The 27885-nt window shown below is 38.3% G+C and overlaps 1 protein-coding gene and 1 long non-coding RNA gene across 4 annotated transcripts in view; both read right to left on the reverse strand.

Annotated features, from left to right (window-relative positions):
• prkcab (protein kinase C, alpha, b) overlaps nucleotides 1-27885 on the reverse strand; it is a 257860-nt gene that overhangs the window by 24212 nt on the left and 205763 nt on the right. For both annotated transcript variants that reach the window (XM_056249952.1, XM_056249954.1), the window contains 5 exons: nucleotides 27204-27344; nucleotides 25557-25730; nucleotides 22858-22949; nucleotides 21844-21906; nucleotides 15707-15845 (listed from right to left, as the gene is read on the reverse strand). In XM_056249952.1, the coding sequence (XP_056105927.1) occupies nucleotides 15707-15845; nucleotides 21844-21906; nucleotides 22858-22949; nucleotides 25557-25730; nucleotides 27204-27344 (609 nt within the window). The remainder of the gene's footprint in view (nucleotides 1-15706; nucleotides 15846-21843; nucleotides 21907-22857; nucleotides 22950-25556; nucleotides 25731-27203; nucleotides 27345-27885) is intronic.
• Nucleotides 10509-12673, reverse strand: LOC130084496 (uncharacterized). 2 transcript variants are annotated; one of them, XR_008806944.1, is made up of 3 exons: nucleotides 12601-12673; nucleotides 11997-12138; nucleotides 10509-10535 (listed from the first exon to the last, which is right to left on the reverse strand). It is a non-coding gene; the product is annotated as an uncharacterized LOC130084496 (long non-coding RNA). The 2 variants fall into 2 exon arrangements; XR_008806943.1 differs by having other exon boundaries at nucleotides 10512-10530.

Raw genomic sequence — 27885 nt, forward strand, 5'->3', positions numbered from 1 at the left:
GTAATAAAGACATTCTTGTTTATTTGTAGTTTTCCTTTCAATAGCTTGCTCGAAAGCTCTAATAAAAGCAGCATATTTAAGTGGATCACCATCAAACTCTGGGATAGTTCGTGGCGGAAGAGAGGCTAAGGCTTGATTCTGAACCAGCTGAGCAGTGATGTTAGTTTGCTGTTGCATAAGGTCATACAGAGTAGGATGTTGAACATTATCAAGAGAGCAATGATGATGCGACTGTGATTGCATACGTATACTCCCTTGTGTGGTCAGTGGCGAAAATCCTGTGGTCAAAGCATTGGTAAATCTGGATCCATTTCCCTGTACATCCGACTCATGCATGTGGGTAGGCCGACTCCTATGTGAGATCGACGGCTGAGGTCCGGCTGGTGCAACATTAGTAGGTCTGGTTCCAAGGACATTCCCCTGCACTTCAGACCTGTGAGAAGATGGTGCATAGGACACTGAAGGAAAAGGATTATCAGACCTTAATAAAGACTGGGCTTGTGAAATGTGCAGCCTTCCTTTAGGCCGTACAGCCAATGGCAGAGAATGGTCCTGTTGGAAAGAGACAGTTTTAGGAAGTTGCAAGACAGGAGCGGTGTTCAAACAACTTGATGTTTGTGATTTCAAATGAGCATGAAGATAGGCATTCATGGCATCCTCTCCATTATCCTCCACATCCTCACCACCACACACATTTTCAAACACAGACAGTCTAGCTGTAGCAACAGCCAACTTGGCCTCAACCTCTAGCTGTTCCCTTTTCCTTTTCAGCTTTGCTTTTTCTATTTGAAGGGCTTCTTCTTCAGCATCAATATCATGCATTTTTCTCAAAGCAGCTGCAGATTGTAAAAGTGCAGCCCTTTCAGCCTTTGCCTCTAAACATGCAGAAATAATACTGGAAGCCTTTGAAAGGACAGAAGAGTGATCTGTATGTTTTACCCCTTTACTTGAAACATTGGATATACTATCTTCAGGTCTTATGTCAGAATTTATTTTAGACAGCACATCAAGATTCTCATCATCATTTTTTGCATCAGCATCGGCCAACCAGTTCTTTACATCATTCTCAAATGTATTAATTTCCTCTGTTTTCTGTGCAAGCCAACGTTGTTGTTTGTCATGTTCAGAATCTGGCATAGGCATTTCCAGCAAAGTAGTTTGAGTTTCTAAAGCCTCATTGCACAACATGGTATATTTGTTTAGACATTTCTTCACATCAAACACAGTTTGAGATGTTCTGTTCCCAGAAAGAACCTCATTAATCCTCTGCTTAATTTTATTAGCTTGCATAAGTTGGGATTTCCGATTTTTTTGCAGATTTTCGTACAACATTGTAAATCCCTTAGCTGTTAATTTTCTTATGCGTTTCCCCGAGTCATCAACAGCAACACTAGGCTTATCAGAAATATAATTTTCGTCTGTGGCCACAGAAGCAATGTTGGCTCTATCGAGCAAGGTTTCTTCCTCTCCAATCATCTTTATGCACTAAGCACGTCAAGTTCAAAGCACTCAATGAAAACATCACAATTAACTTTACTTATGCAGAGGCAACCAACAGCACGCACAACACACTTTCAATTTTACGAAGCAACAACACTGAAACAGTCTTTCATTTCAATTTCGAGAGTCCACCTTTTTTCCAATTCCATCAGCAAAAATATATGAAAGTGTACCCACCAGCTTTCCGTGATTGCGATCTGCGTGAGAACTTACAAGTGTTTCAATGATGACTTCCAAGCTTCGCAACAGGTAAGCAATCCAATGAGATGGGCAATCATTTCAATATCCAAACAGTACTCCTGTCCAGTTCAGAAGCGTATCCAAAACAGAAAGGAATCGGTTCTTACTGTGTTGAGGCTATCCTATAGGCCTCGGCATAGATGGCATGGTGTTCTCAACGCGTAGCAGATAAATCCTGAGTCCAAACATTTGCTCTCTTTGGGTGGTGTTCCCGTTTATTATAAAAGTACAAAAGGAATAGTTTACATTAAAATGGTACTTCACCCAGTGCTAAATAATAAAGTGCTGTCGTGCTGTTGGTATTGGGTGCTCACGGCTACGGTAAGAACCGTATGTTCCTCGCCATCCACACCTTTTCCTAACTAATTGCCACACCTGTAAATATACCAAATTCCTAGTGATGCGTCACACCCAGTGCAACACTCCCACCAAGTGGCTAGGATAAGTAATAACAGAATTAACCTATGCAGAAATGGTGAAGGTATAAATGGCTCCTACACCGTCTTTTATCTCGATATCGTACAGTAGAAATTGGCACCGCTGAAATGAAAAAGTTTCTGCCGGTGAAATCAAACGCACGGCACTGATCTGTGATAGGTCTGTTAGCGCATTAGGTCCAACCCCCTATGGGCGGGTTTGAAAGGGTGGGAACTAGAGCTTGTAGTCTTTACAGAAATCCCCCCCTCTTACACTTCCTCCTACAATGACGTAAAATTACGATTTTAGGAGGAAGTGAAAAAGGTAAATAGCGGATTTCTCTCGTCTCAGGGGAAAATGTGTTGCACGACCATTCAATAGTATGACTGGGTTTCTAACAATGATGCAGATACTGACATTTGCATGTAAGGCCAAGCCATTTTTTTGGACAAACAGACATATAAAACATGTAAGGAGGAGGCTGATACATGTAGATCTTGTCTATAAAGTCAAATAAATCAAATACACATTACATAATAAACATCAACATACCATTTCCTTTCCAGTCAAAGCTGAATCTCCTTTCTTTGCAACCATCTTTGATGTGGTCATCTGAAATCAGACAGAGCAATTGTATGCTGTTGTCATAAAATGGTTTCATTCTGATGCATAACATTTAACAAATTAGTATGAACGCGGATGTTATTTATGCTTTCCCTCCTAAAATGACCCTTAAAATGCAGATATTAGACAAGAAAATCTCCCTAAACGCAAACCCCTCCCCGCTAGCTGAGGACAGGATGAATTTTACCAACTAAAAAAGGCCTGTTCAAACTAAAAACTATATATCTATTAAATTATAGGCCTAAAAAATCCTCTCAGTATTAAGGAATAGCAGAGTCTACACCACAGCTTACACGATAACAACACAGAGAAACAAAAACAAAAAAATCACTTTCATAACTATTTTACCAGCTGAGAAACGCTAGAAACATTGGCAGTAGGGGTGTAACGATACCCTCATGTCACGATTCGATACATAACACGATACGATATTATAGAGATACTCCAAGACGTGGTAAAAGGGTAACTTTTTTTTAACTGTTGATTAAAATGCCTAATTAAACTCTGTAAACTTGATTGTTTCCCCTCACACAGAAATTTTTATTTTGGGTGTACTGTCCACAATACACATTGTCACTATCCACAATATATATTGTTGCATTTTTGTATTGCGATACATTGCTTAATTGACAGCCAATCGGAATCAATTCTGCTATAACATGCTTCAGTATATAAGCGGCAGTCAAAGATGCGATCACAATAAACAGAGCGTTACCGTCTGCTGGTTGGACCCTAACACAGTTATGGTTGGTGTGAATGGGCCTTAACAGTTTACGTCTCTGTGACTGAAAGTCACAAAGCATATCCAGATTGAAAAGTGTGCATATTGGGTCTACAGCTTACCCCCAATAAAGAAGCAGCCGACACATACCCAAAGCAACATCTTTTCCTCAAACCCTAACCCTGACATGATGGTCCTCGTAGTGGAGAACTGTCCTTATATTTCAGGTCAGTGTCATGCCCATCCCCCAACGCACGAGTTATGAAAATGAATGAACCGATTCCATTTTACACAAAGGAACAAATATTATCCAACAGATTGACTTAATTTATAACAATCTGTATAATAATTCCAATCGTAATTTCAAAAGCAGTTATGTTAAAAAAAATAGAAAAAAAAACTTCATGGGGTTCCATATAGGCTACAGAAAGAGTTTTTAAAAACATGGTTGTGTAACAAGGTGCGATTTGCTGGTGGGGGATTTCCCCCCTCCACAGTAATCAATGATATAGCCTAATTCACCAATAGACCATATCAAATATATTATATATAAAAATATGCAACACGCACGTTTAAACAACAAACGATACAATCTGAACTGGCGCTTCTGCTCCTGTATTGAGAGATAATGCAGCGCGTTTCAGCTACGATCCTGGTTCCAGTGGCCTTAATACATTCACGGCTTTTCAGAATGTCACAAAGCGTTTTGAGATGTTTTTGAACGAAATATTGATGTTTATAATTAAGTGTTTTGGCACACCGAGTGGCGCTACGCATTGTTCTAAAATTGGGTTTTATTCTGGCATGTTGAACTAGAGTTCGACAAACGCGGCGGCGCTTTCACTTGAATTAATTTTTTTCTCATTACAGCTAAAAGAACTTAAAAGGCTAGCCTACTCCGTAATTTTTGGTCATACAGATAAGATATCATCTTTTTTTAAACTGTAAAAGGTCTACAATATGCTAACGATAAAACGTTTTCTCGCTCATGTGAACGAACACACTGGAGAAACAAACGTTTGGTCATTTCACAAAGAGTAAAATCATGGCCGAGTGGAAGAACTTACGGTTCGATCATTTAGATGACACGGGTTCAAATCCCGAACAAACTTGGTACTTTTGTAAATTTTATATTAGCCTATTAATGCATTTTATATCCGATTATTAATGCAGAGAGATTTGTCTATTCTAAAACTCTGTTACACCATATAGTTTTTGCTTATATTTATAAAATAAAATTGCCAAGCATTTCCATTTTACACAGGAACAAATAGTATCCAACAGAATGACTTTACATCTGTATAATAATACCAATCGTAATTTATAAATAGCTATAGCCTATATAAATTTTTGGGATTCCCTATAGGCTATAGGCTACTTCACCAATATACCATATACAATATATAAAATAGAGATATGCAACAGGCACGTTTAAACGACAAACAATAAAATCAAAACCAGCGTTTCAGTTGTTCATTAGTTCCAGTGGCCTTAATGTAGGCCCTATGCACGGCTTTTCAAAAGGTCACAAAGCGTTGAGATTATTTTGAATGAAATATTGAAGTTTATAATGAAGTGTTTTGGCACACCACGCCGAGTGGCGCTATTGTTCTAAAGTCGGGTTTTATTCTGGCATGTTGAATTAGAGTTCGACAAACACGGCGGCGCGTTCATTTGGATTTATTTTTCTCATAACAGCTAAAATAGCTTAATAGGCTACTCCGTATTTTTTGCCTACATCGTTCAAAACTGTAAACTTCTATTCATATTAGGCTAACAACATTTTAGCTGTCGTCTCGTGTCTGTCTCCGGGAACTGCGCGTCACAAAAATGAACCGAAAACCACTTGCCTCAGCTCAGTCACGATAAGAAATCGGCTATGTCTAAAGCCTTTAAATGTCTAAATATTTAATAAATGTTATCTGATTATGTAATCCATCTGAAACTGAGAGGTACAGATGATCTACTCAAACATGTTTAGCTATGATGTGAGCGCTTCCCAACGAGGAAAGGACAAGGGGGAAAATCTCGCTCTAATTAAATGTAGGCTAAATCGCCCTGAATTAAAATGTAAAAGCAGATCAAATAATTTTTGTCGAAATGTTGCTATATTGTTTCATTTAAGTTCATAATTATTCTATAAATGTTATTTAGTTTAACAGCAGCACAACGGAGCACTGTGGTTCGAGGTTTATTTGAATAAAAAAGAACAACTTATTGAAATTGAATGAATTATTGAAATGAAATATTTAGTAATAAAGTTTCATGACAGAAATATCACTACATGTAGCTTACATTATTTAATTCCTTCATTATCAACACTTTAATAGTCTAATGCTAGAATAGCGGTTTAAGTGTGAATTGCGACTTCTTTTTGTTGTAAGTCAGTCTCAGAGAGCCTGTGGGGGGGTTGGAGGGACAGTGGCTTTATCGGCACAATAGGTGTTAATGTTCCTCTTTCATATGGAGATGTCGGATAGCCAGCCCAATGAGCAGGCAAAGGCTAAATTCTTATAAATCTCTCGGTGTGTCCAAATGTAGGCCCTATATCTTATTAAATTATAAATATTGTAGTTTATTTTTTGTATTTAAAGTTTTCACACAAAATTTCAATTTAAGTGTTCAATCCAGTTGTTTCAACTGGTTTTGTAGAGTTTTAGAGTTTTAGAATGAGCACTGTGTATGATTGTCAACAATCTGGCATTATCTAAACATTAACTGTTGACTAAACACGTTCATGCCACAGCAGATACAGAGCTCTTTAATTTGCGATCAACCTCGTTTTATTGTAAGGTGAATTCAACAAGGCATGCTTTGTCTTTGAAGCAACAAAGGCTAAATAATTTGTTACAGTTTTTTTTTTTGGAGGGAGGGAGGGAGGGAGACAAAATAAACTTGCTAAAAAGAGATCCAGCACGAGAGACAGACAAAGAAAAACGCATGTTCTTAATTTATGTGGCTTTGGACTATTTTCGTTTTGTACTGTTTTAATTGTTTAATTTAGCTGAAATTTCTTTGGCAATACAAATTTAAAATGTTGCAAGAATAAGATTCTGTGTTTCTTACATTCTTCAAAATTTGCGATGGGTTTCAAACTTAATTAATTGTAGTGTTCTTTTACATTTTCATTTGTTTTTATATTGAAAGTAATACTATTTAGTAGGGGTGTGACGAGATCTCGTGCCACGAGATATCGCGAGACTAAATATGACGAGATTTCTCGTCAAGTGAAAAAGCTGTCTCGCGATATCCCCATTAATATTCCACCGCTACACTCACATTCGCCTAAACTATCGTTTTGTTGTTTTTATAAAAAAATAAAAACCATTATAAACTAATGCAAAAGTCTGCTCTGCTCATCCAGCACGAGTTGCCGTTGCAATCAGTGCAGCACGAATCACAGTTCACTGATCGCGTGACGATGGCGGAGGATTCGTTGCGCAACAGACTAAACGTCTGGTAAATGTCTTATCTTGTAGAATGCGCGCTCAGCACCGCTGCTCCCTATACGCGCGGTCACGAATTTGTAAGTGAAAGTAAAACACAAACTCCCTGATGTGCATTGCGCACAAATTAGGCTGCATACATAAAATAATCCGTCTCCCAATACCCATCTCTGGACTGTTTATTTGCGGCTCTGGTCTCTGTTGGCACTGCGAATATTGAGAGAGCACTGTAACGTACAAAGGACAACAGACAAGGGAGGCTCCGTTTCTGAACTTATAATCGGAACGCAAGAACAACTGTAGAGACAAACAGCCTCGTTTCTCTCGGCCTTTTCCGAACTCACTGCATTAACCCTATAACTGCCGGTGCAAAATAAAACCGCAATTTCACAACAATTATAAAGAGTCTGTGTGCTAACTTTGATTATGGTTGCACTCGCACTTATTGTTTGCACTTAATAAGACTAAGAGAAAACAGTTATTTATTTTTGTTATTTATACGGTTTTTATTTCTCTGTTAAATGTGTGTTAAAAGGAGTTCAGTTAGGAGGTCACACACAGCCTCAATCAGAAGTTCTGAAAGCTCTTAAATGTACAGTAAGGTCTGAAGAGACTAATGTGAAATTATACAGGAGAAAAGCCAGTCAATAAAAACCTTTTACAGTGCTTGAATATTGTTTTCTTTCAATGCATTTGATAATTCATACTCATAAAGTAGACCTGAAATGACATGCATTAGAAGATTATTAGTTAAAACATTGAAAAATGCACCTGCATACTATTTTTCCAGCCATGAATTTTGTCATTGAGGATTTCTGAAAAATTGTGCAAAAATCTCGTCTCGTCTCGTTCTCGTGAACCCAATCTCGTGTCTAGTCTCGTCTCGTGAGATAAGCGTCTCGTCACACCCCTTCTATTTAGTTAGTCTGTCAAGTCAACAAAATCAGTCTTTTCTGATTTGTTCAATGTATGGATCTGTTTTGAAAAATTTCTCCCGTTGCTATGGCCAGGTATCACTCACTGTCAGTCAACTCAATTTCGTGAATGATTCACAAAACAATAATTTAGCAGATTAAAGACGAGCTTCATTATTTTCATTTTCTGACACGATCAGCTTTCTTTTTTTATTTATTTTCATTTCCCTCATCAGTTTTGTCGTGCAGCGGACATGGAATGTAGCAAATTTACGTTAATGTGGCATTGATAATTAAACAAAACGCTTGACATTAAATAAATAAACAGTTAATGAACTCGCTAATAAACAGTTACCTATTTAAGCATCAAGAACGGTAAAACACAAATGAAGTCGGCCAACAGCATGTTGGCTACATTGAGATTCGATCTCGGATCGCTTGAAGCTCCGTGAGGCTCATGTTGCGTTAACCACTGAGCTACCGTCTGAACGCTATTAAATTACGTCTTATGCTCTTCCAGACCCTCATTGATAGCCTAATATATTTCTGTTGCAATGTTTTATGTTGTAATGTTTTCACTATTTATTCAATTTAATTTCAGTATTGTGATTATGAATTCGTTTAACTACAATGTTTCACTTGAATTCATCTGTTACCAGCTTTCAATCGCTCTGAATGAGTCGCGGCGCGGCGGTAGATTACGCAATAGAGAGAATAAACTGACACCTTTCAAAGTCTGTGATTGTAGCGCCTCTTAGCGGTAAAAGGCAGCAAATACACATCCGAATTTTACCGCCACGGGAGCGGTAAAAGTATTATTCGTGTTGAGTACCAACTGTACCCAAAGCAACATCTTTTCCACAAACCCTAACCCTGACATGATGGTCCTCGTAGTGGAGAACTGTCCTTATATTTCAGGTCAGTGTCATGCCCATCCCCCAACGCACGAGTTATGAAAATGAATGAACCGAGCAATGTACATTTTACTCAAATTTGAGACGTCACAACAGCGTCTTTAAGACGACAGTCCACGTCAACCAGTCTAGCATGATGCCCAACCATCCGACACTTAACATTGCCTGTGTCAAAGAGAAGAAAACAATGAAGGAACATGCGCTCACTTACTTTCTGTTTCACTGATGAGTAGGGATGGGAATTGAAAACCGGTTCCACTCGAGAACCGGTTCTAAGTTTTACGATCCATCGATATTGTATGCCCTCGACGTTAACGAGTCATCTTATCGATGCTCCTCCTGCTCTGAGTCAGCCATAGTATGTAGGCTACAGACCGTGAACTCACAACTGTCCCTTTTGTCCTTTATCAAGCACCATAGTACGGCATCCAACGCAAATTTTTGTACCGCCAAAGTCTTATTTGATCGGTGAGTAATGGAGTTGAACCGCTGCGCTTGAGACAGGGCGCATGTTAAACTGAACGAGCAGAGAGAGAGAGCCCCGGTCGCGCGCGCGCACTCTTTCTCTCTCTTCGGAGCAAGGCGGCTTCACCGTCTCAATAGCGCTCTCTCTCCCTCGCACACATTAATCAAAATAAACGACACGATAGTAAGGTCGGGAGACTAAAGTTTCATGTGGAGCATTCGGAGATTTATTTTTCCTGAATTACCGCTGGGTGTGAATTGTGCTAAAATACGTTGCCTTATCTTATCTGAAAAGCGTTCCGCACATTCAGCTGACATAAACCACACTTTAAATAAACGGAAAAAAAAACTATCCATTGATGAAATGTTTTCTGTGATGACACACATCTTGTGGGATGTCCCAACGCGCCGGGATAATCACACAACGCGCACACGGCACACGTCCGATAATGACACGTCCAATTCGCGAACTAATGACTCATTTGAACCAATTCGTTTTAATGAATGGTAAAAACAACTTCTCTTTCCAACATGGAACTCACGGGACGTTTAATCAGTGTATAACTGATCGGTAACACTTTACAATAAGGTTCCATTTATTACATAAATTACACAAAAAGTACAGTTTGCTTACTCAAGTGTAAGCTTTAAAACAAATAAAACCACTTGTTGTCGTCCCCCCCCGAAAAAGCATATGACTACTTATTTCCACACAGTGCTATCAGGAATCGATAAGGGAATCGTTAAAGAATCGGATCGATAAGCAGAATCGTTAGTGGCATTGATATTGATAAAATCTTATCAATTCCCATCCCTACTGATGAGGAAGGATTCACACTGCATTCAGTCACAGCCACTGATGTCTCGTCACACAATTCCTGTAATTATGAGAAAGACAGGTACAACACTGAGGCAAGGATGCTTGCCAATTGGTCACCGCAACTAATTCTACTATCAACCAAAGTCTAAATATCTAGTGTCCCTTTCATGGCTCCGTCATGCACAAAGCAGACGTGCAGAATTTTTTTAAATAATCTGCATCATATAAAAAACTAACATTCATGAAATACAGAACATGGTTGACTTTCAGTGATAAAGTCTTTAAGAGACTCACCCTTAAACGCGAAGGCCAAGAGGAATCCCCATAGTTGTATGTGACCTCCTCATCTGGAAAGATATGTCTTATACTAAACAGACACAGGTGTGGCCTTCCGTCAACAATGATTGTCTTGACTTTGCAATTTGGATTTTTGTCATCATCATTCCTCCACCGTCCTCTTTTGTTGCATCTATGCTGTGATAAAAATAGTGCAGTAAGAAACTTAAAACATAGACACACACTGAAACATACGGTTCTAACTGAACATTTGGGTTAGGCTAACCTTGGCCTATTTAACCTATATTCAAATACACATTGTGAAAGTTAACTTGACTTCCTAAGAATTTAATAGGTCAGATGATCCACTTAAGGTAAAAAAAAATACCCCAGTTGAACAATAACCATGTTATTGATTATCACTAACTAATAAGTTCCTAATGTTATGAGAACCCTAGCAAATCTGCTATTGTAATAGTGCGGCACGATTAATCTTATCGCAATCGTAATCGCGATGTCAAGCCTGTGCGATTATATGGCGCAAAATGCTGCGATTTTATGTAAAATAAACAATGGGCTGTTAACGCAATTAACGCAGCATCTGTTATTTTTTGTCATCCTTTGGCTAGTGTTACATGATAATGCTCTCATGCGATTGCTTAAAACCATTCATGCGAGACAAGTCAAAAGAGAGCGCGCTGAATGTCCGACTGTGACTCACAGAAAGACACGCGCCAGAATACAGTTCTCTTTCGCTCTTGAACGAACAACAACACACACAATTATGCCAAAATGTCGTTTGTCGAGTATCTTCATAACATAAGAGCAGTCTTATGATGGACGTATAGAGTTGTGAGAGGATGAGGCGCATGTGAGATCCGCGTCTCTGTCAGCAGCGGCTGCTCTTAAAGGGCCAGCAGCCAAAGCTTTCTGTCAGTAAAGTTAATCACAGAACAAAGGGGACAGAGAAAATTACTCACTGCTCTTGACTAAAGAACTTATGTAGCTTTAATAAGGATTAGTCTATTTATTATTTATGCAGCGCAGAGTCGCAGACTGTTTGATAACTTTATTAAATTTCTGCATACCTGTTAAGACAGGAAGGGCACAGGTAAATATGACATGTCATTTATAATGGGTTTATGTGAGGATTATTTGAAGTTCACTTAAATTAAAAGCTGTTATATTTTTTGACGTCTAATAAATGTTTTAAAAAAAAATTATAGCTTTCAATTGTAATGATGGAATCACTGTAATGTTGGATGGCTCTAATTAATGTTTTAAATGGGGGTGGATTAATTTTTATCCAGACATCAATGGCTTAGATGTTATCAATCATTTAGTTGTTGTTGCTAGTTTGAGTTGAGAAATACACATTTCAGAATTATCACTAATCTGTGTGTGCATTTTGCTTTAGAACCAAGCAAGTTGACTCATGAAACCATTTGTTTATTATATCGCAATCGCATATTCCAATTGCAATATTGACCTCAATAATCACAATGACATTTTCCCCAAATCGTGCAGCCCTATATTGTAATAATAATAGTAATAATAATAAATCATAATCATAACTGTTTTTATTAGAATGACATGCAACTAGTTTGCTCTGAATATGAACCAAAAATAAATAAACCAAAAAAGAAACAGCCAGCTTACCAATAACGTGTTCCATTCCATGTGAAGTCAAACAAGTAGTTGCCTTGAACATCTTTAACATGTTTACTTTGAGAGAGAATCCCACGGTATTCAACAACAAAGGTGGATGGTTCAATGTGCTCAAGTGCAAACACACCTCTCCCTAAAAGGGCAAAAAAATATATAATAATACAAATAAAACATGAATCCAAGTGCACCTATATGTTACACAGCTAACCAACCTATCCTTTTAAAGAGTTAAATCCTGTAAAACTGTGTAATGTAATATGAGGTGCAGGAAATAAAAAAAATAATCAAGCATTGGTTTTCACTGTGATATAGCCTACTAGTTGAATTTGGTTACACTATTCTCTGTATACATAGTTTTATGTATTTATTTTAAAATAATAATTATAAAAAAAATTGTTTAAAGTTTTTTTTTTCATCTCTTAACCTTTATGAAAATGAGCGGCTTACCCAAGGGTAAAATGTGTGAATGTGAAAGATCATGTCCAGACTGCCAGCAATAGGCCTACTTTTCATTCTTACAAGTGCATGCCTACTTTATGATTTGATTTGCCTGCAGTCTGAACATAGTCAAATTGCCTTGTGGTGCACAATTTACCTTTGAATGTGTTGATTTGTCGTCCCTCAATGAAGGCTTTGTCTTTGCCCGACAATATGTGTTCTTTTGCATCTTGCTCAGGTTTTATTCTCTTCTTTCTTAAAATGTTGACTGAAAACATTCCAGACAACATAATTAGTATGTATTTATAAATATAAATATATATATATATATATATATATATATATATATATATAGATAGATAGATAGATAGATAGATAGATAGATATGCTTTATATGCAGTACATTATTGTCAGACTGTAGTCTATATCAATAAATACAACATTTTACACAGAAATAGTTGATCAGTGAGGTTTTGAGGCTTGTTACTTTTGATAAGAAACAGTCTCCGATTTCAAATTCAGTCCATTTTAATACCATTTTATCACTCTTTAATGTGGCGCCTCAGATCAAATGAAGCTAAACTCGTTACTTAGAAAAATTAACTATAGAAAGTTTTAGAAAATGTTACATGTATTACACCTGATTTACATTAAAATAATAAATGTAAAATCGAATTGGAAATAGAATCGAAAGCACGTGAATTAAAATTGAATGGAATCATAAAATGTCTGCTAATATCCAGCCCTAAAATGAATCAACCAGATAATTTTGGCAAGTCATTCTAATGACAGTAACGTTACATTAATGAAAGTATACTTTTACATTAGTCTCGTTTCTGTTTATTTAATATATTTCTGTATCTTACTGTATTAAACTGTAAATTCATCCACTCAACTTTACCAGTCATCACGATGACAACATAGATTTGATTTATTTCAAAATGTAAATTAATTCTCTCAAGCATCCATGGAGATGTATCTTTCATCAACTAATACTAATACTAGTATCCAACTGCTTATGGACTTATATTAGCCACGTTTAGTGGCCACGTTTAAAGGAATGTAACTAACGTTATTAAAAACTGTCTGACTCATGACACTTAACTCCATAAAGGTAGAATATATAAATAAACGCACTTACCTTCCTCGTGATAAAGTGAAAATCTCCCACTATAGCTCGTCAACTTCGCTCGAATTCTGCTAATTAATCTTTCATGATGATGATTAATCTTCTGATTAATCACACCGTCACACCACACGTCTGCGATAGAAGATCAGAGGCGCAGGCGCGCTGACTTTGACGGATGTGAAATACAGCCAATCACTGACGAGGATTCCAGCAGCCAATCACTGACGAGGATTCCAGCGTTCCACCAATGAATCGCGCTTGGGCGTGGTATGGGTGTATGAAATGTGTATGATACTGCAGTAGCGTCGAATTTCACATAGAGGGAGATTATACACTCTGAGCATACTCTGGCACACACTGAAAAACGGGTACAACGGATTTATAAGGACATAATTGAGAAAAAGCGGGAGGTGGTTAGGCGCAGCCTGATAAGCCTTTCTACACTGCTCGACTTATGAGGACAGTAGTGCTGTCCTCGTAGTTACGGTATGTCCTCATAGAGTCGGTATGTATCCATGGTTTTTGTCCTCATAATCCGGTCGCACCAACGCACACACACACACACACACACACACACACACACACACACACACACACACACACACGTCTGATCCACTATCTTTGTGGGGACTCTCCATAGATGTAATGGTTTTATACTGTACAAACTGTATATTCTGTCCCCTTACAGTAACCCTACCCCTAAACCTGCCCATCAGAGAAAAATGTCTGCTCTTTTACATTTTCTAAAAAACATCATTAAGTATGTTAATTAATCAATTTCCCTTGTGGGGACCATTGGCTAGTCCTCACAATGTAGGTGATTTCACGTTTTACTGTTCTTGTGGGGACATTTGGTTCTCACAATGTAATAAAAACATGAGCACTGAGAATCAAACTGCCCCGTTTCTTTCAAAAGCTTCCATTGAACTATAAGGATCCTGCCAGAAATACATCATGTTTGTTTGCTTTCTCTCTTCCCACCTACAATATGCTTTTCACACTGTGCGTCTCCTTTGTGCCGTGACGCTGGAAGAGAGCATGATGTTCCTGCTACCCACAGTGCTACACACACACACACACACACACACACACACACACACACACACACACACACACACATACAGATGTAATGGTTTTATACTGTACAAACTGTATATACTCTCCCCAAACACTAACCCGACCCCTAAACCTGCCCATCACACACACACACGGACACACACACACAATGCCAAGCTGCCACAGTGGAAATGTCACAACGCTAATCTCCAGGTCAATATCACTGTGTGCTTTTGCAGAAGAGAGCAATTTAAAATGTGGCTATTAGTGAATGAAGTGGCCATGTGTGTAACACACACACACACACACACACATAAAGATTTAGCAACACAAACTGACCAAAAACATTTTTAGATTAAGCAACAAAAAGATGCAAGATTTCCCTAAATAACCATTAAAAGAATTTGCATGTTTTCAGTTATTACTGATTAAATATGTCGTCAATCTGTTTTAATATGATATTTTCTAGGGGTGTAACGATACCCTCATATCATGATACGATACATATCACGATACTGAACTCACGATACAATGATAAAAGGTTAACAAAAATGTTGATTATTGATTAAAAATACTGTTGATTAAAATGCTAAATTTGGTGTTACATTGTGTGTGTGAATGAATAGTCTTGGACTTGGTGCTGAAACCCAAAGCACAGGACAATAGAGACACCAGAATAAACATATTCATGATTCTGAAGCTGAAAACAGGATTATTTCAGATGAATATGCTTAATCTCTGTCACTGTCTGACTAGATATATTTAAAATAATGTTGGCCACTTTTACTGGTAACATTTGGCATTATCATGACCCACAAATATTGCATTATTATACATTATATTCAACATTATATATAGCAGTTTAATGTAGTACTGACACTAAAACTCTCTAAACTTGATTTTTTTCTCACACAGATATGTTATTTTGGGTGAACTATCCACAATACAGATTGTCACTATCCACGATACATATTGTTGCACTTTTGTATTGCGATATATCGTGACTACACCACTAAGGATGAGTCAATTTTTTTTGTTTGTTTGTTTGTAAGAACTACTTGTTGAATGGCTCCCTCACCTCCGGGGCGATGTAATCCGGCGTCCCGCAGAAGGTGCGCGTCGTCATGCCCTCATACATGTTTTCCTTACACATGCCGAAGTCTGCGATCTTAATGTGGCCCTCGGCGTCCAACATCACGTTATCCAACTTCAGATCTCTGAGGACAGAATAAACAAACCAGGGGTCTCATTTATAAAACGTAGGATTTTAAATCCGCACTAAAAGTGTACGTGCGCCCGAAAGCCAAAAATATTCAGACTTATAAAACAAAATTCCCTTTATAAACTCAGTCAGCGTAAGATTGTGCGCACATGCGTCTCCACCCCGAAATACCCATATATGGAGCTTACAACACCTCGTTTTACTATGCATTTCCTCATGTGCATATCATTTGCATATGCATATTCATCCACGTGATACCATGTTCAACGGTACAAGACATTAGGACAATATGCGATACAGTTGTGCCGTCACATTACATTGCTAAAACCCATTTAGTAGCCTATCCTTGCCTTGTTTTTGAATAAATAAATCAAATACATTTCAGAAAAATGTTTCTTAAACTTCAAACATAGTTTAAATAATAATTTTATTCATCTAAACTGTTATTGTGAACATGCACTGTATTTATGATTAGGACTCATAATGAAGATTCATCTGCCGTCAGTCCCTCGGCTCACCAAACCGCTCCGTCTCCAAAATGTTTGTACGCATGGCTCAGAGCTTGCGTACAGGTGCGCACATTCTCCCGTCAAGCTTGTTTTTATGAATCACAAGCGTCGGAAGTTGCGTTCGCCTCTTTCAGGGCCTGTTTTGTGCGACGCAACGGTTATAAATGAGGCCCCTTGGACTGTACATGTCCAACTCAAGCTATGGTGGCCCATCCACGAACAGCTCATGAATATTAATGACTGCTAATATTAACAGATCACCTAATTTAATCATTTAATTCATAAGCTTGAGCCCAGCCTCAATAAAGTCATACAGTGTGGAGACAACCACCAAACCTAGCTATGATAACCGCCTGTTAATTGCATAAGGGGAAGCAAAGAGAAATAGATTTGGCTATTTTTAGAAAGAAATAATATTGATAAAAATTGTAATATTTTTCCCCCCCTCCAAGTAAAACTAACATTTACTAAGTTAATTTATTTTATTGTTTTCCCCCACACCAGAATATGGTACAAAAAAAAAAAAAAATTTGTATATGAGACTCATTTAAGAAATTATTTGGATTACATTGTAAAAGTTAAAAATATTATGCTGTACAAGGACAGTGCTGCTATAATTAATAAAGTAAACCTAACTCAGAAATTGGGCTCTATATGAGTTCAGTGATTCAGGTCAAATGATTGTGAAATAATGATTATGTTAAAAAACAACCAACACCATCATATAACCTTTTCTCTTTGTTCATCTGGCTGTTATAACTCATGTACAGCAGCCAAACAAAACTTAAGTTAATGACTTAAGGGTCAAGAGCCCAACTAAAGCAAACACTGATCACCATAATGGTGACTTAAAATTACGGTTTTCTCCTTCAGTGATTCTGCTTGTTAACATCAGGTGTCTTCAATGTTGGCAATGTAAAATAAAGAGTTATTAATTTATCTTTGACATCTGTCTGTTATTCAGATAGTTTTGTTTAATTTTTTTTGTGTAAATTTTACTCGTTTTAAATGGTTAACTTTTAAGGAATTAATTTGATTAATTATTACTCAATTCTAATTTGTTAAATGTAATTAATAATATTGCTTGTAATCTGTTGCCACAATTTTATTGACTAGATAGTGTATTCATTTTTACAGTGTGTATGTATCAGAGTGAATATATATATATATATATATATATATATATATATATATATATATATATATATATATATTATATATTCAGAGTTTGCATACAGGTTTGATTCTCCCGTCAAGTTTGTTTTTATAAGTCACAACTTATGTGTGGGAAGTGGCGTACGCCTATTTCAGGGCCTGTTTTGTGCGACGCAACGGTTATAAATGAGGCCCGAGGTGTAAGAAAGTCCCCTCAGAGAGCAGATGTGTGTTGTTAAGCTGTGTGTGTGTGCGAGTGGGCAGTGAGCGAGGTCAGGGCGACCTCAGCCTTCATCATCAGAGAGCATGATTAATGCGAGCTGAACGCTGAAGCCCTGCAGGGACGGGGAACGGCGAGCGAGACAGCTCTGCAGATAAACAGCCTTTCTTACACCCCCCGTTCCTCACACAGTGACTCATTCTCTTGACAGGAATGATACATACTGCAATTCTTGGGCGTTTCGGACCTCAAGTAATATGTGTTTTCAATGACACTTGAGCTTCTATTTGCACACAAATGAGTTCTCCACATGTCATGATGTCTATAAATGTCATCATATTCAGCCAGCATTCCTCGAGAATGTGAATATGTTAGCTATCGCACATAACAGCGGGGAGCTGACAGTTTAAAACTATTTAAGCTCTATCCAAGAATTCATATTTAATGAGAAAAAAACATTTCACATTATTTGAAACCCTCCAAATGTCTTGCCCTATAGACTTCCAACATAAGTGAATTACAGTTCATCAGAGCTTGATGCTGGCATCAACCTTTAGGTGTACACCGACAGACATTGACTAAAAGCAAAAAAACAAAAACATCAGTGGCCCTCCTGGTATTAAGATGCGTTTTGGTCGATCGGATCACAAGTGAACGACGCTAAATACAGGTGTAAACCGGGTCTAAAGCGTTTTGAGATTGTCCACTTTCGACCACTTCCAGTTGAAAACCAGGGGCGGCTGCTGGTCTTTCAAAGAGGGGAAGCTAATCTTCGGCCTACATCATAAAAATGGTCTATTTATTTATACATAAATTATGCCCTACGTTCCTTAAAGAAAATGCTCTGTGACCCTGTCGTACCAACTAGCCGTCTTTTCCAGTGACTTGACCAGTGTCCTCTCAATGGCCAGCAGGGGGAAATGTGGGAATTAGGTTAAACTAAAACAAGGAATGTGGTGTATAATTGTGTGAAATGTGTGATGAAAATTGGCTAGCAATTTCGCCAAGCAAATACCAAGAAATAGGTTGCATAGTACAAATCGCTGTCAATCAAAAGGAGATGCAGTCTTTCGACAGACCCTCAAATCATCACGCAGAAGCCCGGAGTCCAGGCCAGCCCACTCCTCCATTCACCCCAGAGACACTGGGCGTCCGTGGGCGGGACATAATCGCAGCATTTATCCAATGACCGTCTAGTTTCGAAGCACTGAAGAGAACTGTTCAAAGCAGCCTCATTGAAGTCAATGGACGCTCGGCTTCAACGGGGAAATGCACTGTGACTCTACGGGAATGTATGAGAAGGAAATAGAGTCTGCTATATGTAGCTGATTCTGAACGAACTCGTCTTCGAGATGAACGTGTTCTAACGCTTTTTTAGTCAATAAAATGTTAACACAATAGTACATATTTGACCATTTTTTGACATTCTTCTAGGGGAAGCCGAGCTTCCCTTGCAGTCTTAAAGAAAACCCCAACTAGACCGGATTGCTTTCATAGTGTAAACGCTCATGTGCTTGAATGTGTTCAAACAGCCACAAAAGACCGTCTCCTGACCTAAGGCCTGAACATTATGGGAAGAGCTGTAGCCGGGCGGGGTTTAGACTTTCTGGTGAAGACCCAAGTTTGGTTTGAAGATGAAAAACGTATCAAGCACAATGTTCTCTCACCATTCCTGATTTCTAACACACACTCACTGTGAAACAAAAGCCATATGTTTTTCAGTCGTCTCCGATGTCGTCTCCATATGTTCATATGTACATTTTATTTTAAGCATAGCAACACCCCAGACCTAAGCAACAGCTAAGGAGCCTCAGAGAGCCCAAACAGCTTCCCAAGGAGGCTCGTGGAGCCGAATCAACTCCAACCATGTGCAGGTGAAGCGCAAAGAGCAGAGGCTAAAATAACTCTCTATATAGCAAGAGGAGGCCCATGGTCCTAAAGGCAGTGGCCAAGGAGACTCAACAGGAGTCTACGGACGGAGGCCTCAACATGACAACTCTCTAAAGCGAGAGGAGGCCTAGCAACGTCCTACACTCAGAACAGCTTACCAAGGAGGCTTACAGAAGCCAGATACTTGATGACGCTATCTGAGCCGAGCTCTAGGAATACTCTGCGTTCGGGCCAATTACCAAGATCAGAGCCCTCTCCCCGGACAGCACGCCAAATACGCTTACCAATTTAATCTATCCGACTGATTTGTAAGTGTGAACTCGTGAAATGGTTTAGCGAGCTCTTAACGCATTATAGTCCTTCAAGTCTATTGCGATCTCAAAACTCAAACTCCAAAAACGGCCAGTTGATAATACCTAGAATATCTAAATCGACTGCTGGCGGTAGATCCTTTTCCTATTTACCACCAAAACTCTGGAACAATCTTCCTACCATTGTCCAGGAAGCAGACACACTCTGTCAGTTCAAAGCTAGACTAAAAACACATCTCTTTGACCTAGCATACACATAACACACTATAGACTTCTATAATTCAATGTTAGGCTGCATAGATTAGGTCAGCCGGAACCGGGAACACTCCCCATTAAATCCAGATGTACTCGTTACATCATAAGAAGAATGGCATCTACGCCAATATTAGTCTCTCTGTTTATCCCGAGGTTTACCGCAGTCCGCCGGATCCAGGCCGTATCCAGATCTGATGAGGACCTGCAGTCCTGAAGTGTCACTAGTCCCTCTCCTGTGAAGGCCTCCTTCCCTTTACCTTTGTACTGATGAAACGTCGTCGGGATAATCCCGGTTCATGTGGCTACGCCGAAGCGATACAATTCTGTATTATACATTTTTCAAGGCTTGTACCTTGGAACTTATTTCATGGTTTGCGTTCTCGAGCCATCAGCGGGCCTGATCGCATTAAGGGTTTCAGTGTTCAGTTAGAGCGGTGTCGTGTTAGCGGCCCCTAAGTTGATAACTAATGATCTTTGCAACGGAAGTGAATCAATCAAAACTAACTTTATCTGGACAATAACTTTATTCTAGAGCTGCTGTAAAGCCAAAACAATCTCTGTTACTGTAATCTCCTATTATCACTGAAGTTTGAAACAAGCTATATTGGTAAAAGCGCTATAGAAATGAAGGTGACTTGACTTAGTTGACCGAGAGATAACTGGCCAGCCTCTCTTCAATTGGAGGAACTTGTCGGGGATCTCCACCTGCGAGCCCCATGATGTTAGTCTCCTACTCCTAGCGGGACCTGAACCGTGAGGTACAGACGCCAGTCCCGATTCCTTTGAGAAAAGGGACAATCGAGAGCAAAGCTTCCTCATGGAAAAGCACTTGCAATGCCTCAAGGACTGAGCGTGCATGCTCCTCGCCCAGGCACATAACATGTGTGTCATCAGGTGTCAGGAAACACGGACACGGATGAACACACTTCCTAAGATTCATAGTGCTAGTGCTGGCCATACACGCTCAAACAGACGGTCTCCTGAAGACAAGAAAGAGGATTACGTATTTCACACGTGCCTGTTATACTCACGGTCGCACCAGTGGTAACGTCATAGGTTGCCGTCTGCCAATGTCAAGTTCATTGCTGTGTTTAGACTCATGCTTCAGACACGGGTGATGCCAGAGGCATTCCCCATAGTGCCGTGTGAGGTCCCTTTCGAAAGGGAACAGGACAGAAGTGCTTGAAAGTGGACAAAAGAGCCAGATTAAAACACCAGGTGTAAACTCAGGTGTCTCCCTCTCATCTACTTGTGATCCGATTGACCAAAACGCATCTTAATACCAGGCGTAAACAGGGCCTGTGATTTCATGGGGTCTTTAAATATTCGGTAAATGCTATACAGTGCATCTTTGTCCTGAGTTTACTGCAATTATATGGTGAATATACTGAGGGTGTTTCTCTGCTTTTCTCTTTTCTCTAACAGCTGTACATGGGATTTTAATAGCACTGTCTTGACACCTTCTCAGCTGTTATTGGCTCCGTTCTAAGCAAATCTAATTTGATCATGTGAAGAGTCACATCTGCTGCAATCAAGTGTATTTTCCACTGATGGTGACACACCGACAAGGTCTACTGTGCTCGAATATTTGTGCTCGGAAATGACTATGTAATACTTTTTTTTAAAAAGTAAAGATAGTGTAAATCCACTCACCTGTAAACAATTCCCTTCCTATGAAGAAAGAAGAGTCCCACAGCAATCTCGGCTGAATAGAAGCTGTCAACACACACCCGTGTAGATTAGTCAGCATCACACATTCAAAAAGATGTAAAGGACTTTTTTTGTGTGTAATTCTCAATCTGGTGTCAGAGTCCTTACAAGAAGCAAAGGAATCAAATGTGCCTTTGTTCAAGCGTTGGTTATTCCGGCAGAGTTTGTCTCGGAAAGATGTTGTGAGCGCAGACACACATTACAACAACAGTATGAACGGCTCTATTTCAGAAGGCTCTTTTATGAACACAGGCATCAGATGTTTCCTCATTATATGTAGTTTTATTCATGTGTGCTCATTGAGCAAATGTTTAAAACTTTCTGTGCGTGGCATTAGAAATATGAACATGCTGACAGTCTTTTATACTGTATGTGTTTTCGCATTGTGACATTTTTTAAGCACATTTCCATACAAATTCTTGTTTTACATTCGCCCAAAGTGTAAAAAAATTTGACAAAAACATATTGTTTAAATTATGTATTTAACATGGTAGTATTTGTTGCACTGCATTTAATTCATTCAGATTTAAAGAATCTAAAGCAAATCAATATTTAATGTAAAAAAAATTGTTTGCTTAACTTGACTTTTTGAGGTCACCAGTAGGAGACCTCCAAAACAAAATAATGAACCTTTAAAATAGCATAAGGACACTTTAAGTGTTTTTCACATTAAATTGAGTTATAAATGCAAAAATAACCATAGTAATAGACGCCACTTGCTGAATTATACATGTGTACATGATGTAGCATACCACTCTCTGAAATGTTTTTAATTTAGCTGTATATTATATTATAGCCACTACTTAGCATGCATTGCGCTAGTATTACACTGCGAACATATTCACACAAACACTGTTTGGACACGCCAGCATGTTCAACACATCTAGAACGGTGTGTGTGGGTTGATTAACGAGCTCGTCATTAGTTAGTCTGTACTCGTGTGTATTGATGTCTTACACGGCTTGTGGCTCCTTAAACTTGCCCACTTGCTGGATGTGATACATCAGATCTCCACCGTTAATGTACTCCATCACAAAGTACAGACGATCCTGACGAAAGACAAATCATATAAATAGTACAGCAGCAGAAAATGAACAGTTTTCAGTCCTGACCTCAGATCAGATGTTACTGACGTATAACAGATACATTAGTGACCGCACCGGGTGTCAGAGATCATGCTTTGACCTTCCCCTTTTCTTTCTCAGATTATAAAGTTGATTACTTTAGCAAACAAACACGATGGATGGCATATTGACTCACACATTAACTCAAATGACACGACTGAAGTATTTCTTCAATGTCTGTTGTGCTTCTCAGGGCTCATTACATTCATTTCATGTCTCGCTAATTGTTTTAATGTGACGTATTCTACATTTTTGTTGCAAATTCTGCTTATTTGTCACTAAGATAATAGTATCCTTCTAACAGAAGAGGTTTTGCATCAGTAGGAATGTGTTGAAAACGACAACACTTGAGTCAGCACAAGTGGCTTACCATGATCTTTACTTTACAGTTAATTACACACTGTACATTCATTTCTCATTAATGAAACTCTCATTGATTATGGACCTGTATTTAGTAGTTCTCTTTGAGATTTGAAGAAAATTGTAGTTATTGATTAGCTAATAGTGAACTACCTCATATGCATGGTAACACTTTACAATAAGGTTCATTAGTTAACATTAATTAATGTATTAGCAAACATGAACTAACAATGAGCAATACATTTGTTACAGTATTTATTAATCTTTGTTAATGTTAGTTAATAAAAATCCAGCTGTTCATTGTTAGTTCATGTTAGTTCACAGTGCATTAACTAATGCTAACAAACACAACCTTTGTTTTTAATAACGTATTAGTAAATGCTGAAATTAATATTAACTAAGATTAATAAATGCTGTAAAAGTATTGCTCATTCTTAGTTCATGTTTACTAATAAACCTTATTGTAAACTGTTACCTCACTCATTAACCAGTTTCTTGTAAGTTTATAGTAATAACTAGAATGTTAAATATTGCGTTACTAATTTATTAATGTGTATTTATTCATTAATGACGGTAATCTAAAGTGTTACCCACACAGGGTAATAGACTAAGGTATTTGTGTGAGTCAGTGCATTGATTTGTGTGTGTGTGGTGGTTAGTAAAGGACACCACCACACCACACACACACACACACACACACACACACTCTGACAGTCGTGTGTGTAGTCGCATTGTGACCGTCCCTCAGGGGTTTACAGTGTTCGGAGTGAAATGCGAGTGGACATGATGGTTTGCTGGTTTGCTGTCTGGATTCAGCTCATGAATATTTAATGAGGCCATGCTGGGATCTGTTGCATTATTCATCAGCAGGATCCCCATACTGAGAGAGACCCGCTGTGACTCCTGGAGGAGCTTGCCCTGTCACACACACACACACACACTGGTCGTATCTGCTGTGTTTATATTCAGCCAGGGCTTTCCGACACAATGACAGGTCACTGTTACACTCCAAAAAACATAGTTAAAGCAGAATAAAAGATTCAAATAAATCGTCTTATTTCAAGTCTTCCGAAGCCATGCAATAGCTTTGAGTGAAATGAGCCCTGAAATCAAACATGGCACTGGAATATGTTGTCATAATTCATAATGTTTGGTCACATGATCTGAAAAATGCACTGAAAATAATTTAAACGAGTGTGTAATTTATTTAAAGTGCATGTTTTATACTGGACTAACTGTAAAACATGGTCTCCGGTTTTCGTTTAGAAAATGACACAGCCCACAAAAAAAAATAATAATAATAATTTTGTTTAAATAGTATTTTTTCTTGACACCTGAGTGTTATTGTGCAGAACACTTTACTGACTGCAGAAATAAATACATATGGTGGGGTTTATTAACATTTCTGGTGTTTTTTTAGTAGGAAGGAGAAAATAAGACGCATATTTTAAAGCTTCACAATATTGCAATAATCATTAAGGTCTTTTAAAGCTGTCTTTATTTAGAGTAAGCAAACTAAATAAAACATTGACGTACAAAATATATATTTTTTTATCTTACGTAAAAAATCCACTGTCTTAATAAAGCTAATTTAGCTTTTGTTTATGGTGAAATTAAGTTGTAAAAATGATTATATCGACCTACATTAAGTAACATTTTGGAAAATATATTGATTATTTGTATGGGATTGTCAGGGGTTGCTTGTATAATCCTAATTATGAGAGATGCGTGACCCGGAATGACAAACACATTTAATAAACACAAGAGAGCAAAAATAATCCATAAACTTAACACAAAAACTAAGACTAAAACTAAACAAGAACTTAAATATGACAGCTATATGGTCTTCATAATAAATCATCTTTTCACTTTATATGAATGTTTTTGTCTTTGGGGAAACATATTTGTGATTAATATTAAATCAGGTTTGTAAGAAACTCATACATTTTGAAGGCTTGATATATGTGGTCAATATGAATTGTCATTGCATGGAAAAGATATGCATAAGGATTTTGGATTATACAAGCAACCCCTAAAAATCCCATACAAATAATCAAAATATTGCTTAATGTAGCTCGACATAATCATTTTTACAACTTAATTTCGAGTCAGAATGAGGATTTTTGTGTGTCTGTTGAACACACAGCTGGCGTAAAGCGAAGCCTGTCTCACCACAGTCTGGAAGCAGGAGTGCAGCTGTGTGAGGAAAGGGGGCTTTTCTCTCTGGGCCAGCACTCTCTTCTCCACCATCGTGCACTCCACGTCATCATCCTGGATCACCACGTCCTTCTTCAGGATCTTGATGGCGTACAGCTCCTCAGTGGACTTCATCTCCGCCAACATCACCTGTGTTCAAAACACACACACACACACACACACACGTTGAGTGGAAACTCTCCTCGTGATTGGTTAGTTAGTCATTTGGCATCAAAGACAGCATATCTGCCAACCCTCAGCCTTCCCTCGCGGGTCAAAGTGACCCGAAAATTATACTTCTTTTTTTTTTTTTCAGAAAGCTTATTTTATTTCATTTTGATAATATTTTATCAATTTTTTATGCTATTTTTTGTGTTATTTATCTTTAAATTACTAGATTTGATCAATAAATAAATAGTAATTTTGCAATTTAAGCACATTCCTCACGTTCTTTCAACTTAAATTCAAAATAACTCATAATTTCATGGACAAACCTTTTAATTCAGCTCAAAATATCTTACATTGGGTGTGTTTGCCGACCTCTTGTGGAAAAATAATAATATAACATGATATTTCATGAGTCTTGCCACTAGATGGCCTTTTAGCTCTACATGCAAATGTGCTGTTCCTCTGGGTCCTAAAGCCAGTTTTGCGCTTCAGGATGCATTATAACATTATAAAATCATTTTTTTGGTGAAGTTTTAGCATTTTTAGTTTGAATTTTGAGCATTTTTAGGGTTTTCTATGTGTCCTGAAGCATTCCTCGCATTACATTCATTCCTAAGGGGGTCAAATTGACCCGCGAGCGAAGGATTGTTACTTTTTTAAATTTCAACCACAAAACTCCCCCAATCCATTCAATATTTTTGTGTATTCGTGGTTAAAGTGTGACAAAAGTCCTGGGGTCTTGGACCCCTCTAACGAACACTCAATTTTCTTTTTTAAATGTCAAAAATGTTTTCCATGAAGGTTAAGGTGTGGTCATATTTACTGTTGCATGGCCAAATTTTGCAAGGTGAAATTAAGTCATTACAATTTGTATCTGCATGTTCGGGAGTTTTGCATGTGGGCTGTGTAAGCTGTGCTTTATATATTGCTACACTATTGACAAGAGACAATGGTCCATTATGGACCTTTTATGCCCACAAAATCTGTGACCACACCTTTATCAATAGAAACCACAGTGATGGGCCAAACATGAGGATCTCCAATCTTATTGGCTGAATTTATGTTATTTTCAGGGAGTTGTGGGTTTGAGGTTTTAATCACTCCACTGAGACACAAAGTCTTTCTGAGGAAGAACTAGTTGCTGGATTTTGCAAAGTTGATCTTTTTAAGGACATTCCAGCATTTTTTGAGGCACTTATATTAATAAAAAGTTGAAATATCCTTGATCACACATGTATATTTGTTTGTTAGTAACACTTTCTGACAGATGGATATTCTGTGGATTCAATGCTTGCCGGATGTGGGCCGGATCTGGGCCGACACTATGTTACAGTCTGGGAATGCAAAAAAGTGTGATTTTCTAACTAAGCATTCTTGTTCTAAAAACTGCTCTGTGTTTTGGGGTTATTAATGAGTGCCTGTGTGTGTGTCAGAAACACTTGGGATGCGACTGACCTTCCCAAAACTGCCTTTGCCGAGAAGAGCCAGGAAATGGAAGTCGTTGAGCCGAATTCTGTCCATGTTCCCGGATGGTAAACTGAAGCGTCGGTGATCCGAGGGAGTGATGACTTTCTTCCCAGGACCGAGCCTGGCTTTCTACAAGAGTGATGGAGAGTGATCAGTAACAAAACACACACAGGAGCTTTCACACGAGACGCAAACGCACGTCTGCCACTGAAACTTCTGTTGTGAAAAGTCAGTTTCTCCTCAGGATGCATTCAGATACACATGTAGACATTATAAAATATTATTTTTGGTGAAGTTTTAGCATTTATAGTTTAAATTTTGTGCATTTTTTAGGTTTTTCTGTGTGTACTGAAGCATTCATCGCATCCCATTCATTACTAAGGGGGTCAAAGTGACCCGTGAGGGAAGGATTTGTTACTTTTTTAAATTTCAACCACAAAACTCCTCAATCCATTCAATTTTTTTTGTATTCGTGGTTCAAGTGCGCCAAAGTCCTGGGGTCTTGCGTGCTCAACTAGACAACATGGCACTTCTGAGAAATGTGTTGTAACACGGTCAGGCCTGTGTGAAAATGAGAGGACATGCTGAATAAGGTGTGCTAGGCTTGAGAGACATCCACAGCTGCTGGGGAGGGACAGAAACATGTGGATTCAACGTGTACCAGATTTGG

Source organism: Rhinichthys klamathensis, unplaced genomic scaffold (genome assembly GCF_029890125.1).
Source record: "Rhinichthys klamathensis goyatoka isolate OS25496 unplaced genomic scaffold, OSU_Roscu_1.1 h1tg000065l_1, whole genome shotgun sequence".
Classification (NCBI taxonomy): Eukaryota; Metazoa; Chordata; class Actinopteri; order Cypriniformes; family Leuciscidae; genus Rhinichthys; species Rhinichthys klamathensis.